The sequence below is a fragment of the Acromyrmex echinatior genome, chromosome 15 (assembly GCF_024713525.1).
Source record: "Acromyrmex echinatior isolate Ae372 chromosome 15, ASM2471352v2, whole genome shotgun sequence".
NCBI lineage: Eukaryota > Metazoa > Arthropoda > Insecta > Hymenoptera > Formicidae > Acromyrmex > Acromyrmex echinatior.
This window is the reverse complement of record NC_141866.1, coordinates 8,438,760-8,454,968: the sequence shown is the minus strand read 5'-3', so window position 1 is coordinate 8,454,968 and position 16,209 is coordinate 8,438,760. Positions and strand designations below refer to the sequence as shown.

At 32.6% G+C, this 16,209-nt stretch overlaps 2 protein-coding genes and 1 long non-coding RNA gene across 5 annotated transcripts in view; 1 reads left to right on the top strand and 2 right to left on the bottom strand.

Annotated features, from left to right (window-relative positions):
• The window catches only part of gem (transcription factor CP2 like gemini), a 27,630-nt gene extending 12,775 nt beyond the window's left edge, over positions 1-14,855 (top strand). Inside the window, exons 5-12 of one of the 3 annotated variants that reach the window (XM_087414192.1) lie at positions 927-1,139; positions 1,416-1,560; positions 2,227-2,463; positions 3,903-4,151; positions 4,247-4,323; positions 11,343-11,535; positions 11,966-12,416; positions 12,505-14,855. In XM_087414192.1, the coding sequence (XP_087270318.1) occupies positions 927-1,139; positions 1,416-1,560; positions 2,227-2,463; positions 3,903-4,151; positions 4,247-4,323; positions 11,343-11,535; positions 11,966-12,416; positions 12,505-12,554 (1,615 nt within the window). In that variant the 3' untranslated portion in view covers positions 12,555-14,855. Of the gene's footprint in view, positions 1-926; positions 1,140-1,415; positions 1,561-2,226; positions 2,464-3,902; positions 4,152-4,246; positions 4,324-11,342; positions 11,596-11,965; positions 12,417-12,504 lie in introns of all 3 variants that reach the window. The other 2 variants (XM_087414191.1, XM_011055460.2) reach the window with 2 other exon arrangements.
• LOC147907259 (uncharacterized) overlaps positions 1-16,209 on the bottom strand; it is a 72,428-nt gene that overhangs the window by 40,059 nt on the left and 16,160 nt on the right. The gene's annotated exons all lie outside the window — the stretch shown is intronic.
• Positions 14,618-16,209, bottom strand: LOC105145684 (uncharacterized). Its single transcript, XM_011055437.2, has 2 exons — positions 15,635-16,209; positions 14,618-15,255 (listed from the first exon to the last, which is right to left on the bottom strand). Exons 1-2 carry the CDS (start codon positions 15,888-15,890, stop codon positions 15,137-15,139), a joined length of 375 nt encoding a protein of 124 aa, XP_011053739.1. The 5' UTR covers positions 15,891-16,209; the 3' UTR covers positions 14,618-15,136.

The window sequence follows — 16,209 nt, the reverse complement described above, 5'->3', positions numbered from 1 at the left end:
AATGATATTGAATTAAGTGATACAGTAACATTCTGTATGTAAACTTTTATTTTCTTTTCGACGGCGCATGTAAGAAATTGCTGTCCGAGTCGTTATCTACCTGCGAACTTGTTATCTAAGACTAATTATCCAAATAAATGAAAAAGTGGGGAAAACTACCGGATCGCGTCATATGAATCATGCGGGCTCATCATATCAATGTGTAATGAGTAGAAGATGAAATTGTAAGAGGTCGGCCCGTGATCTTATTGCTCTTCGTACTCGGCGTGAAATATGTAGACCATTTAAAAGATATATCTGGATGAGAGTTCGGAAAGTCGAGTATCGGCTGATTAAACGAATGATGAAATCATTCGTCTAATAGACATGCTCGGTGTAGCCTTTCATTTGTGATTATGTTGTTGCGAGTGCAACGTTGAAGTCGGGGCAAGAGCTGACGTAATATTCAAGATGATGGATCTCTGTACATAAATAACAAGTTTTTTTTACGTTAATGACTATTTGCACGGACTTATGCGCGTTCTATCTAATTAAGTGGAAATTTCTGCTGAATACCAGAATGAGAACACCCGTGGATTTGAACATCTCGCCGTCACTTTTCTTTAATTTATAGTGAGTGGCTCGATATTAATCATGGAACATTGTTGCTCTTCACGTTTGATGTGGAATATATAGAATATATAAAAAAATATGAAGAGAGTTCAGAAAGTCGAGTATCAGCTGGTTAGACGAATGATAAAATCACTCGTCTGGTAGTAGACACGTTCAGTGGCCTTTCATTTGTGATTATGTTATTGCGGGTGCAACGTTGAAGTCAGGCAAAACTTTCTGTCTACTTTTCTCATGCGAAAACCAGCGATATGCGGTATCGGTAATCTAACTAGTTTAACGTATCTTAAATATTTGTATCTTATGAATTATTTCAGTTTAAATCATGTATCGCAAAGGGCGATCAATACAGTGCCGACTAGCAATGGAAATGTCGGTTCCGTAGAAGCCGACAGCAACAACAATGGACAAACCGCAGCTAGTCTCCACCAACTCTTGTATTCCTCCAACGAGGAGTACCCGCCAACTTCAACCGCGACCAATCACGTTTCTTCTTCTCAGCAGGGAAACGAATTGAACGAAGATTGCCGGTGAGTTAAATTAAATATTAATAAATATTAATTAATTAAATATTAATTAATTATTAAAAACGAGTAATATAATATTTATATTGATATTATACAAATTATACAAAGATTTATATCACTTTATTCGCGTCATGTTTTTAATTAAAGTAACTAGCGAAATTTCAAGGCTTTTACTAGCATTTCAATCGATAAAAGGTTTATATTATTTTAGTAAAATATTTTATAATAGAATAAAAATGTCTTAATTTTTTTATTTTAACACGAAATGTCTTCCTTCAGTTTTCAGTACGTCTTAGCAGCCGCTACCAGTATTGCCACTAAGGTTAATGAAGAAACGCTGACATATCTAAATCAGGGGCAATCATATGAGATCAAACTGAAAAAATTAGGCGATTTGTCTGCCTATCGTGGAAAGATTCTAAAGGTACATTAATCACTCTTAAATACGAAAGAATGCTTATTTGGATGCTTCTAATGTTTGGGTAGCAGCATCTTAAAAAACGCTTTGGTAGTTTCCCACGAGGTAAACAAGCGAGCTCATGCTGGTGCAGATCATTCGGTAGACCGCAGATTCTTTTTAGTCTTTAGCTAGTTTAGGAAATTAAGATGGCAAAATAATGTAAAGCAATTTGTATATATAATCCCATATTAACTAGTAATCAAATTATAAATTCCTCAATAAATCGTTATATAACAAATAATATGCGAGCATAACTTTCATTTGCAACTAATGACGTAATCATTGCCTGATTCGTTAACGATGTTGCTTGATGTTTTAAATCTTATAATACAGATGTATTTAATTGTATACAATTAATATTCTGTTAATAATTATACAAATAAAACTCTAATGCCCGTTTTCACTAATATAGATTAATTTTAATTTCGATTTAACTTAGTCTTAGTCACTGTTTTCCAATTTTTAAAACTATAAGACATGTGTAATACTTTTATATCGATTTGTCTTAGGTTAAAATATAGATGATTCGCAATTATAAATGCAAGTTAACATGGTCGGCATGAGCTCACGACGTGCCCTCGACGTTCGAAAGATGTGAGACACCCAAACGGTGCTACAACGCCTCTGTAGGGACATTCGACTTTTCTGTTCCAGTCGACGATTCGCATTTGCTTCCACGAGCGACGGCTGCAATACACAGAACGTGAACAGATGTTGGCCTGGCAACGCGCTAGACCGGGAGAGAGATTACTAGAGGTTGACGTTCCTCTCAGTTATGGTATGGTAGATGTCTGTCAACCATCGCCGTCCAACAACAGCGTGGAGTTTATGTGGGATCCTACGAAAGAAGTCGGCGTTTATATTAAAGTATGTTGATCCCTGCTAACGAATCCTTTCATTCCTAATTCTTTCAAACGCGATTGATCTTTCACTTTTGCGTAGCTATATTCTGTATATAATTCGACGAAAAAATTATAAAATTTACGAATTTATTTCACGAATAAAAATCCAATATATATAAATGTGATTTTCCCTAAGATGTACCCTAACAGCTTAGGGACGTCCTGTCATCTGAACGGGACGTTCATAGGACGTCCTGTGGATTATGAAATGAGCGCCTTATTATGTCCTACATACATCTACAGGACATCCAAATCCTAAAGAAGTTCATCCAGGCACCTTGGAACAATTCTATTATTTTGTATATCAACAGGCATCCAAGAGATATCCTAAAGACATCTTAAAGACGATGGCAAGATATCTCAAGGATGAAGTGTGCTGAATTTGCGAGACTGGAATATTTTCCAAAATATTATATTCGTTAATATCGTTGATACAAAAAAAAAATACAATCATGCCTTGCACTAAGCACATACAAAAACTTAGTACAAATAATTATGATATGTAGCTTACGTATACTTGGTTAAAAAAAAAGAAATTTGCTTCCGTTACATATAATGGAAGCAAATTTCAAGCAAATATACTCTAAGAATATTTAATGTTGTCAATGAAAATTAAGTTATAAGTAACTCAAATTTAACGTTTACTTGTATTAAATTTCATGCAAATCTACATAAAATTTAATAAAAAATGTACTAAACTTCGTAAAATTTTATGAAAAGTACACAAATTTCATGTACATGTACACAAATATACTTTTCAGTTGCAGATATATTAAATTTAATTTAATGTCGTAAAATTAAATTTAATTTGTGTAACTTAATAGTACAGTTTCATTTTTAACAATGTAAAGATTGTGACGTAAATTTTAAATGCGAGAAGCGACACCATCTAGCGACAGACCCAGAATATTAGAAAAATCCAAAAATAGATCCCACGGATTATAGACGGACATCTTTGAAATTTCTTATTTTTATGTCTTGTGAACGTATGTAGGGCATAATGAAAGGCTCATTTGATAGCCTACACCCATAGGATATTCTCAGGAGATGCTTAAGACATATTATGGAAGTGTTTATGACATTAGGCGCTTATTTATTAGAGCTAAAGATAGTCTAAAATTTTTATCTTAGTATAATATCCTAAACATGTCCCATAGATATTCAGGACGTATTCAGGAACATCCTGAAGACGTTTTGTGTTGGTAGGATATTTATCGAATAGGTAATAAGAAAAAATAAAATAAAGAATATTCAGAGTCAATATCCTAATATTCCTTATTTTATTTTTTCTCGTATTTTTTGAATAGGAATTCTTATTCTGTATATTTTATTTATATATTTAGCGGTTTTATAATAATTGATGGAGATTATTTATATTGCAAACGTATTTGTACTTGCGAGTAGGTCAATTGCATAAGTACTGAGTTTACACCGAAAAAGCATGGTGGCGAGAAAGGCGTTCCCTTCCGAATTCAAGTAGAGACTCGATTACCAGGAGGACCACGTTTGCATGCAGCCTCATGTCAGGTGAAAGTCTTTAAATTAAAGGGAGCGGACCGTAAGCACAAGCAAGATCGTGACAAGATATTGAGACGACCTCCTCATGAACAAGACAAATATCAACCTAGCTACGACTGTACCGTCCTCTCCGATGTAAGCTTTCAAAAATTCTTATAAATAAAATAAATAGAAAAAGTATCGTAATTAAAACCTTTAAAAATAAAAATATTTTTTAATTTTTATTATAGATTCCTCTGGAATCTTTATCGCCTTCAAACTTGCCGACGCAGAATGGTGGAAGCCCGTACGCTTCAACAGATGCAATGTAAGTTGATTATTATATTAATTCTCTTTAAGCATTTTTAATCGATTGTTCTATAATAAATAAAAAATCAATTCGGTAACAAATTGACAATATAATTATACGAAAAATGCGGGAAAAAACGTACATGCATGAAAACATTATGAAATAAAATACGCTATATATAAATTATTGAATATCATTATAGAACAGGTATATTGAAATAACATTTTCCGTAAAAATGCGTAAAGATTTGCAGTTTATAATATATTACGTTCGGTTATGCATAATTCAACAGAAGCAGTATCAGCAGTATTTTATTAATTTATTCTATGTTAAAATAAACGCAATGATATCCTGATTTATTTTTATATGGAAATATTAACGTCGCGAAATGTCTAGATTGGAGAGTTAAATAATCATATTTGATTGTTTAAGATTATTTACATATTTTAGATTAAGTTAAATACCAAGATATTAGATTATTTAAATAAAAAATATAATTATGGACAATATTGCCTCTATAATTAATTGATATTATTAATTTGATATTTATTATATTTTTCATGTTTATTTTCTTTATTTGCTTATTGTAAAAGAATAATTTTAAACTTTCTAAAACTTTTATATTATTAAGACTTTTATATCAGGTTTGTATTTTTTTCTATTTATTACATTATTATCATATTTATAAGATTATTAGTACTAAGTTTTTAACCTAGAGATATAGCAAAAAAATTAAACGTTTTGTTAGAAATATAAGACTTTTCGTATAAACTGAAAATCAATAAGTTTCACAGAATTATTCAGTGATACTTGCAAAAAGAAGTTTAAGACTTATATCTTTGTGCAAGAGATCTATACGTTAAATTCAACTATACACTCAACAAAAAAATTAGTGAAAGATAAAAATATCGCGAATTTTATTTTCATTAATATAGCGCTTCTGTATATTTGATTTGAGTATCTTTAGAGAGCAGTGAGAAACCTATGAAAATCTTATTATGAATTCCGACTTGCTCGCGACGACTTACTGTACAAATAGCCAACTAGTCGATTCTGGATAAGGCGGGTTTTGAGCCCACTTAACTATACATAGATGAATCATTCGTCTCACAATAAGTTAAATGTTTTGTGTCGATCAGTGGCGTTTTTGCTTCCTTTGAAAATATCGACGTGCAAAAATAAACATTGCAACATTATGATATTATTATATGTATATTTAAACGTTTATTTTTATCCCAGCGATATTTTATAATTTCTGGTCCGACTTACGACATTCTACAGCAATAACGACATTTTACATCGACATAATATGAGAGTCAGTAAGATAAGTCTCTCTCTTTTAATACCTTTGCCGTTGTCTCGATTTGCTGATTCGTGCTGAGAAACACGTAGTCAGGCAAGTCTTTGCATCATATGGCGCGCGTTCTACAAGTACCTGTCTCAAGGATATAAATAGCAGTATGTTTCCAATAAATCCTATTCACTACGAGTTATTTATATGCACATAAATTCAAGCAATTACCACGACCTTCACGATGTGTTATGGCGCAGGTAGAAATAGATGACAAACCCATGAAAATAGAATTGCATAGTGACCGTAGTGAAAAAATCATCTACTCACGATTGTTTTTGATTGAAATGAAAAGAGCTCGGAAATAAAAACGAATATGTTACATTTTTTTCTATTCTAACATATTGTTGGTAATGGATTGTCGGATAAAAATTGATCAGTGAAAAGCAAAGCTAGAAGAACATTTTTTTGTTGCAGTAATATTCATTTTTACCAATGTAGATTAGTTTTAATCTTAATGTAATTCATTCTTTAGAGAATGAGAAAGAATTAGAAAGAGAGATAAAGAGTAAGTTAAACTAAGATTAAAGTTAATCTACATTGAAGAAATGAACATAAAAAATAAAGAAGTTAGTGAAGAACACGGAGAATATTTGTGTGAAGATATTTCGAAAGTATGACAGGGAAAAGTTTCTTCTTTGTTTCTCTCGTTCTCTTTCTTACAAAAATTAGGAAAAAGACAAGAAAATAAAGCTATCGATTTTTTATTTCTTTCCGAGGAAAAGAATTGAAAAATGTCTGTCTTTTTATCATATCATCTATTATTCTTCTTTTACTCCTTGTTTTATCAAGATAAAGAATGGAGTCCAAAGAGAATTATGCATTTCTCGGTTATACCAGAAGCTACTGCGACGTTGTCAGAGCTCTGCAGGCCGCTCGTGACTGGGTGGGAGTTTAGTCTGGTGAAGGATAGTGGCGGTGGTTATGCCTCCATCAAGAGTTCCTCTGTAGTGGTGAACGGGAAGTGGGGGACACGGAGGTACACGTCGGGCATCGCCGCCAACAAACTGGCTTGAACTGGCGCGAGCCGGCGTCCCTGTCTCCGCCGATGGCGAGCCTCTCGATGGAGGGGAAGTTGGAGAACCGGCAAAGACCGAAGAAGAAAGAGAAGGAGAGATATTCTGCGAAAGAGAGATACGAGGCACGCGAATAAATTCCGAGCACTGTATATTGCACGTAGCCGCGTATCGATTTCTGCTGAATCCATTCAGGCGCGTCCAGGTCGCAAAAAAAGTTAGATATCGTGCGATCGTATTCTTGAATCGGAATGACAACCACTGCGATCAAGTTTCACTGCTGAGCACGTATTTATTTTACGAGTAAACGGTGACATGTGCCATTCGCATAATTGCGTGCGACATTTATTAATCAATATTTTCCTTGCTACCACCGGTGACGAAAAAAGTGTATAATTTCTTCTGCCTGGATTGGGAATCAATATCCCACCGAGCTCGCACGAGGAACCTTGAAGTGACTCCGCCGGGCATCATTCGGGAAGAAAGCGACTGAGCTTGCAGTCGTTCAGTTGCATCGTATGCGCGAGAACCGGTACCAGTCCGAAGCAGTAGTCTTTAACTTGTTCTCGCTCGAAGCGTTCAACATAGTGCAAAGCTCTCGGAGAGAAAGATTTAATTTCTTCGGCGTTATTTCGGTTTAGCCGCAGATTGGTTTTCTTGGAATTCTGCATCTTTGTTTAGTGCTCCGATCCACGGAGAATTAATTGCCTCTAAAGATAAGAGACGATTAAAAATGAAGAGGAAACCAGTAGAGTTTTGAAGTTTGTTGTATTGGAAGATCTCCAAAATTTCTGTACTTGCGATTTGATTGTTCGCTTGACAAATTTGTATAAACTAAAGCTTGTTAATTCGTTATATTTGAACAAGTCACCTGGTTTGTGTAGTGCCAGGCAAGAAGAGAAGAGTGGGGCTAAAGTTATCGTCCGAGATAACTGAATTAATCTTATTGTTAGTCCGGTATATTCCGGTATACGCGACAAGGTTCCGAAGCGGTGACTGAATCCATCAAGAAGCGGATCGATCGGGATTGCCAGCATAAATAATGTGCTCGGCGACCGTATAAGGGGTGTTAGCTTCGCTGATCGGAACAGTTCATCCTCGCACTGTTGATGTATCCGAATTGCATCGTGATCGGGGGCGACTTAGTATTACGCTGTCTTTTAAACAAGTAACTACTTTGTTGTCCCATATCCGTGGTTCCCTTCGCGAGGAACTAAGTGTAACGCAATCAATCAACTATTAGTCATGCAATAAAACCGCTGACGAGATCACTTGTGACAGATAGCTTATGACAGCTCCCGGCCGCGTTTAATAACAACCACGTGTGATGCATCGAGCGATTTTCTTCAGGCGATAGTGGTCTTCTTCAAGTGCAGTTAAACATTGAGTCGATATATCGTGGGTGAGTACCGTTCAGGAATGCCCTCGTCCGTCGCAACAGATAATCGACTTCCAACAGAGTGTACGCGAATTTCGCACGCACTTTTAGTTACGTTGATTGATCATCTAAACTTCGTGGTAACACGTGATATCCTGGCTATCTACGTGCTCCTATCGCGGCAGGATCATCCCCTCAGATGACGAGCAGCCTTGCCGCCGAAAAGCTGACGCCAGGGCGGTTAAATTGAGTATTGTCATCATCAGGGCATGTCCTGTTTTTCCCGACTAATGGGAATTTTATTTTGAGAAATCAAGGGGACATAAGCACAAGAGAGAGATTTTGAGTGAAACGAAGATTTTTCAAGAAAAATGATATAATTTCGAGGAAGCTCAATTTAAATTCGTGAAATCTATTGATAGTTTTGAGAGGAAAAAAACAAGGAGATTATTGTAACCGTTTATATAGATCGTGCATCAGGAAACGTCAATAAGATTAATTGCGCAACTCAAGAAGCATTAATCGTTTCTAGGACTGATTGTGAGTTCATCTAATAATCTCAACATTTGTCTCTGTGTTATAAAAAGTAGTAAGATTTATAACTTCGGAATACATAGAGAGAATTTCTTGGAGGAAGAAACAGTGGATGTATTTCACACATCGAAGTGTCTTATGAGGCAATAGAAAACTGCGTGCAATGGCACACATGTTATACTATAATTAGGCTTGATGCAAAGTGGCATGCACATGTCAAGAAGATAAACATCATAGGCTCGGTGACTCGCGAATACAAAGTTCATTCCTTTTATAGAGGTGCATTAGACAAATGGAAGACAAATAACAAAGTTCGAACCTATAAACAGCCTATAAACGGTGAAGAAGTGTAAACCAGTTACATTTAACAAAAAAAGAAAAATTTTCAAATTTTTAAGGAATCTTATTGTGAGATTCCGCTCTTTGGATCACGGGATTCCGCATATCTAGTGATTGCAAGTAGTATTGCAAGACGACGTGTTTGCACGTGACTTGTACTTTGTGTATAAGAAACAGAGAAAAGGAAAAAAAATACACACCGATTACGACTCGGAGATTTCAACTCGAGGCCGGAGCCACGTATGAAGATCAGAATTTCGAGAGTGTTCGTTGGCGGACAAACGTTGGCGAGCGACTAGCAATATCCGGTTTGCGGCAGACAAATGCAATTCGACTGACATGAACTTATCCTATCTGTCGAGCTGAGCTGGAGCTCTTTCTGTTATTCAAATTCACCGAGCAACTTTAATTATTATTTGGTGAATATTGTACCGCATTACTGATCGACTGGCGTTACATCACGAACAGCCGCGCGATGTGGACGGTCGTCTACTGTAACAATTAATTGTTATTCGAATTAATAAGACAGAACGGAGATTCGAGAACGGTATCTCGCTAATATCGATCACGAATGGATGGAAAGACGCTTGGAGAACGGTTGGACGTTCGAGCATGCGGATGCACCACGTTTATGAATGAACGCGTGAAGAGTCGGAAGAAGGCCTTTAAAGAGAAAAACAGTTTGCCGTAAAGAATTTCTTTTAGTTCAGTCATCGTAACAAGATTGTACTCGTCATGTCAAGGGAATACTGGAACTTGAAAAACTGCTGGTCCATCAGGCGGCCGCATTATCCGCTTGATCAATTTGTTACGTGGCTTCTGGAGCACGAAGTAGTTGTGAGCGGTGGTCCTCCACACGTGCAGGTCGTAGCTAAATTCGTTCATGCCCTATCGAACGCACGAATGAAGAGAGGATACATAATGCGAGGAGGATTAGTCAGTCTCCAGATAAGGAAGCGTTGGGATATGAAGAAACTCGACGGATGCAAAAAAGTCAAGCTGATAGTTCATTTAAAGGGGCATTCTGCGTAAGGATATGCTGATGTTTTTTTTTTTTAAGATATTGTATATCTTTAATAAAAAGAGAAATTAAAAAAATTGAAATTAAAAAAATGAAGGTTCTTAGCGGATATACATTAAAGGAGCAATGATATCCCAATCCTTTGTTAAATAACATTTTGTTATCTTTAATTAAATTTGAATTAAATTGTTTTAATTTAAATAATAACTTATTAGTAGAAGTAATAGAACGATTTATAGAAATGGTCAAAATAACTCAAATAATTTGTCATTATGACTTTAACAATATAAAGCTGTCCGCATAAAAATATCTATAGCGTGTTATATTACGTTAAATATTAGTCGTAAACTGAAGCCTGTATGTAACAGTAAACTTATATCAACGCACAAACAAAATCATAACGTAACGTGCGTGATGTAAGCTTACTGTTATGTACAGACTTTAATTTACTATTCAATACTAACATAACGCGTTCTTGCGCAAAAAGTCTTACAATAAAAAGTATCGATGACTTCTTAAATATCACATATAAATGCCAATTGAATCTTATTTTGAATTCAATGCCATGGTTAAAGAAGATGCTTTGCAACATTTAAGTTACTTTATATTTTTATATCGTTATTTAATTAATAAATAATATTAAAATTGTGTTACATGACTTTCGCATTTAACTAATAAAATTTGAGATTTCAAATATATAATTTAATAAATTATGTATTACAGTCATCAATGCATGCCCATTTCATACAATTATAATTGTAATATTATATTTGGCACGTGTAAATTTGAAATTATAAAAAATCAATTACATGAAATTAATTTTCTTGTTTTATGCGAGAAAATTTATATCAATTGGCTTTGTGGAAATTCAAACAAATAAGTTAACTCATTTTGAACATGTGAGTATTACTTTTACTATGTCTTTTAAATTTTTATTTTGAATTTATTATTATAGGAAAAGTTATTTTGATATTGATTTTTGTCGAGAAACGTCTATCTGGAATATTCCCACGTATCGTTTTTTTACGTAAAATTGTTCAACTGAACGTATAAGTGTCAACAGTTCTTGATTTATGTTGCATGCACAATTAATAAGACAGCTGACGTTTTATGACGTATCTCAACGAATACGAATATGCGCATATCTGAAATGCGTTTTTATGTTATGTATATCGGACAAATATAGCAAGAAAATCATCGCGACATTCCGGAAGGAAATAATTACAACCTCATAATAACGTTACTGCAAATGATAGATGCAATAATTTAACATATATAAAATGTCTGCATTTTTATAAAATGCATTTTTATAAAATGCATTTTCATAATTGCATTTTCAAATTTTTAAGAGAAACCTTAACAAGTAATTAATATGCTATTGGCTTTGACGTTTTTTAGATCACCACAAACACGCACGACTATCGGTGGCAATTCCTCTCCGGTAGTTGCCCCATTAGCACTTTCGGTTTCTAATTCTGGTATTGTACCATTGGTTCCGGCTTCAGACGCCGTGAAGGAAAACGTGGGAACGGCGCCAGCCTTGCCATCGCCCGCAGCCATATTGCCAGATCAACCTTGCATTGAAGCTGATGTTAGTTTGACAGCACACAAAGCTACTTCCCCGCAACAACTAATCGAGTTTATAAAAACAGTAAAGATCCTTATTGTAGAAAATTAATTAATTTTCCGATTAATGAATTTTTTTGTTCAATATTTTAAAGTAAAGAATAGATAAAAAAGAAAATATTTTATGTTACATATGCATAATAAAAGTGAATTGGGTAGCTCAAAATTTGATACAATCGTCCTAATTGTTCAAAAATATAATCTTTTCAAAAATATAGTTCGATGTAAGATACGAACAAATTACATGCTACTAGAAATATATTTTTGGAAAAAAAGCGTTTTCTCTAAAAATTATAAATATAAAGTTAACAATTATATAAAAGGATAATTGCATAAAATTTGGAGCTGTCCAATCCACATTGCTTTTTATGATAACTTTATATGAAATCTCGCAGGGTGCCCCATGTCTCACCGAATTATCACCCGACGCAAATGCCACGCAGACAACCGCCTGGCTTCGCGCCAGCCGATTCAACGCATTCGAATCAACATTTGCAAGTTTCTCTGCATCGGATATTTTACGCTTGTCCCGAGAGGATCTAATCCAGATCTGCGGCGTGGCAGATGGCATTCGACTGTTCAACACATTGCATTCTAAGGCTCCGACCCCGAAGCTTACTCTCTATTTCTCGTTGGAAAGCAATGGCTCACTTTGGAGAGTCGCCTACCTCGATAGTTTAACGAGCACCGCTCTCACAAACAAGTTGCTCAATGCTCTAAACTTGCCTCACGACCGACTTCATTCAATACTGTTCCTAGGACCACAGGGTATACACGTGTTGGTCACTGACGAGCTAGTAGCAAACATGAAAGACGAGAGTATGTATTTCGTCGAGACTATTAAAGGTAAATTTTATTTTATTATAATTTTATTTATGATTTTGAAAAAGATGATTTTGGAAAGACTAATAACGCCAATATATATTTTTTTCAGATCCGGCTAGCGAGCGTTACAAATTATTAATAAAATCAAAGATCATTTGAATAATTTTTGGAAATTCTCTTTTTAATCATTATTTTTTATAAATAAATATGTACAACATAATCAGAGAAGAAAAGAGAAAGAAGAAGCAGAAAAATCGATAAAATATATAAACATTTACAAAAATAATAACATTTACATTTATGGTATTATAATTTTATATAATATTACCCAGGAAAAAATGTTCTATATATATATATATATATATATATATATATATATATATATAGACATATTTTATGTATATAATTGTATATAAAATATGTTAATTTTTTATATAATTTTATATAATTTTACATAATTATATATAATTATATATGAAATTTTTTTCTGGGTAATTATATCTATTTGCATATCACATACATCTACAACACAATGTTGAAATATACTCATATAGTCATATATTATATATATAAAAGTTGCGTATATACATAGCACTCAAACTTTCCAAATATCCGGCCTTCGAATGTATGCAAACGTATACAAATCGAATTTATACTGAGTTAAAATACTCAATTTTAAACAATTCTTATTTAGCATTATATCCGTTATGAAGAATGTAAGATAACCAGATAATCACTTTTGCAATTTATTTAGAAGAGAATATAGTTTATATATAAACAATAGAATTTAATATTATTCCATCCATTATTGTAGAGCATTTACGAGTCGTTTACGAGCTTTCACATTATTTTAGTAAGGGCGAGATATATATAAGATTTTTATATACATTCGCACGATTGGGATGAAAATGGGATGGCGTAGCTTCGTATGGGAGCAAACTCATAAGTGACTGAGTCTTTGATTCGATCCCTCATTCTACATACGAATTTTAAATTTGTAATCTGTACGAAGTAGATCTCTGGAGAGATCCAGAGAGATTGAATTAGTAACCCATTCCCGAAAATTTAAACCGATAAAGTTATTTTACTAATCAATTAATGTTTCCTGGAGAATATTAATTAATTAATTAATATCTTCCGAGATATATATAATAGAAAATTACCAGATCGCGCGCAAAACTTAAGATATATTATAGCGAGGGGAGAAACAATCAATCTTCTCTCTGCTATTGGGCACTAAGAACTAAAAAGTCGAAGGGCGTTCCTCAACCAACGTAGTCTTTTTTTTGTGCCATTTAAATATTTAAATATTATGAAATTATGAATATTTTGAATTTATTATAAAGTAGTTATATAAAAGCGTATGTTTTTGGAATGTAAACTAACATGTAAAATTTCGATTATCATTTTATAACATTATTAACGGCGAATTTTAAAAATTTAATGTGGTATAATATATGTATTGTACTCAGTAAAAATCAAAAGAAAATAAGAAATGGAAAGATAAGAGATTATGTAAAGAAAAATAAGATTTATACATATCGTTTTTAGTACAATTTATGAAAACGATCAGTTTTCGATATATGTGCCACGCTAAAAATAAGTAGAAAATTTTAATTTTGTATATAATTGTTACTGTTTTTTGTTGACTTATCAATTTATGTTTAAAACATGTATAGATTCTTTTTTGCTTTTATAAACTTTTAACATGTTAATATTGTTAAGTAAAATAAAATGACGTTATTATTGTAAAACAATTAATAGAATTGACTATTACAAGATTTATACTAGTTCAAGTTTTTAAAAAATAATTTTTGTGTCTTTATTAATAATGTGCCAATATAGACGTAATTATTTCAAGTATTTGAAATAAGATAGATATAAACTGAAATAAGAGAGACATAGTAAACGAAAAAGATATATTTTCATTTTATTAATATAGACATTACGTTACGGGAAGTACGGACTGTATGGAAAAAATGGGATTTTTATACTAATATTTTTGAGATTCTGAAATTTTGAAAATTTCATAAAATATGATGTTTAAAGTTACAATTGTATATAGATTCCTTATATATTACAATACTAATTTTATACAAATATCAATGCAGCTTATTATATAATAGCTAGTGCCTGTTAAATAATACATTAAGATTTTATTAAGAAATATACAGTTTATATGATTGTGCGTTTCCATATGAGGGATATGAAATAATAACACATTTTATAATGTGACGAAAAGTATATTAACTAATCATTGACTATTTAACAAACAATAATAATTTTTGTCATGAAAAATTGTACTTGTAACGGCGATTTTATAGTGTGATATCAATTATGAAGAGTTCGATGTATACCGTAATTATAAATAAGTATGAATGTATGTTATTTAGTAATACAGTTTATTTTTCTGTTACAATTTAACAGTTGAAAAATATATTGATATTTTGAGAACGAAAATGTATATGTCCATTTATATTAACTTTGTTGTATATCTTATACGTGTTATTATAAGTGTTAAGTTAACGAAATGGCTCAATAAATACTTCTTCATGCCAATTCTTATTATGTTTGTTTTTCTAAATTAAAATTAGTCAAAGAAAAAGTTTTCAAATTGTAAAACTTATGTTTCAAATTTATTAGAAACATAATTTATTAGAAACATTATTATAAGAAACCGTTTGCCTATTCGTCAATGAAATTTTTCTATTAAAACGTTATTGAACATAAATAATCGTACGTTATGTTTGCTTCTTTTTTTTTTTCTTCATCTCTGCTTTCTGTTGTCTTAGCTTTCTCTTTTCTTCTTGACGTTGTTCTCGTTCTTTTGTGCGCCAATATAATCTACGCGCAACAATAACTGTACGAAAACAAAATTATTATTAAATAATAATAATTATTATTATTAATAAATACTAATCTTATAATAGATATTATTATTAAATTATAAGATGATATAAGATAATAATTATTAAATTATTATTAATTATTAAGTTATAGTAAAAATACCATCTGATAAAGTGGTTATTATAAAAAAATATGATAATTCAACAAAAAACTCGTGTAATTTGCTGAACAATAAAATAAATAATTTTTTCATTTATTATTGATTATTATAAAAAAATTCTCAATCGTTTGAAGACGGAATATACACATAATACAATATTAGTGTAATTATATCTAATTTAAATATTATGCAAATTTGCAAAGAATATGAAAAGAAAGAAATATACATATACCGAGCAGAAATGTCACAATCGATACAGCGAAAATGAATAGAAAGAAAGACTGGTACGATGCAAGCCACGTATGCAAAATCATGTTCCTCGATTTTTGCAGATTCTTTGTTAATACATCAAAAGCGCCTTTTTGGAATTCCTTCTTTTCCTCATCGTTCAACTGTTGATATCTTTCGATCACCTTTGCAAGTTTTTCTTGTACCTCATCCGGTATCGTATTGTCATTTTCAAATGGATTCACAAACTGTTCTTCCATATGGAGCACAACGAGTATAAGAACTTAATTTGGAAATAAGAGCAGAGGTCTGCACAAGTGCGGGATAAAAATTACACTGATTTAATATGTACAATCAAACTCAGCAATCGAGTGGACTCGATTAGATAAGGAATGTTTCAAAATACGCTGAGATACGATAGTTTCTTCAACGAAGCGACTTCGAAAAATTGCACTTGTGTATACTCGGCGAAATAGAAGTACTTATTATTGCCTCGATAATTTACAAATGCGATAAACGATATTTCAGTCTTTGTTGGCTCGACAAGACAGAACTTGTCAGACTAATTAAAGATATTAT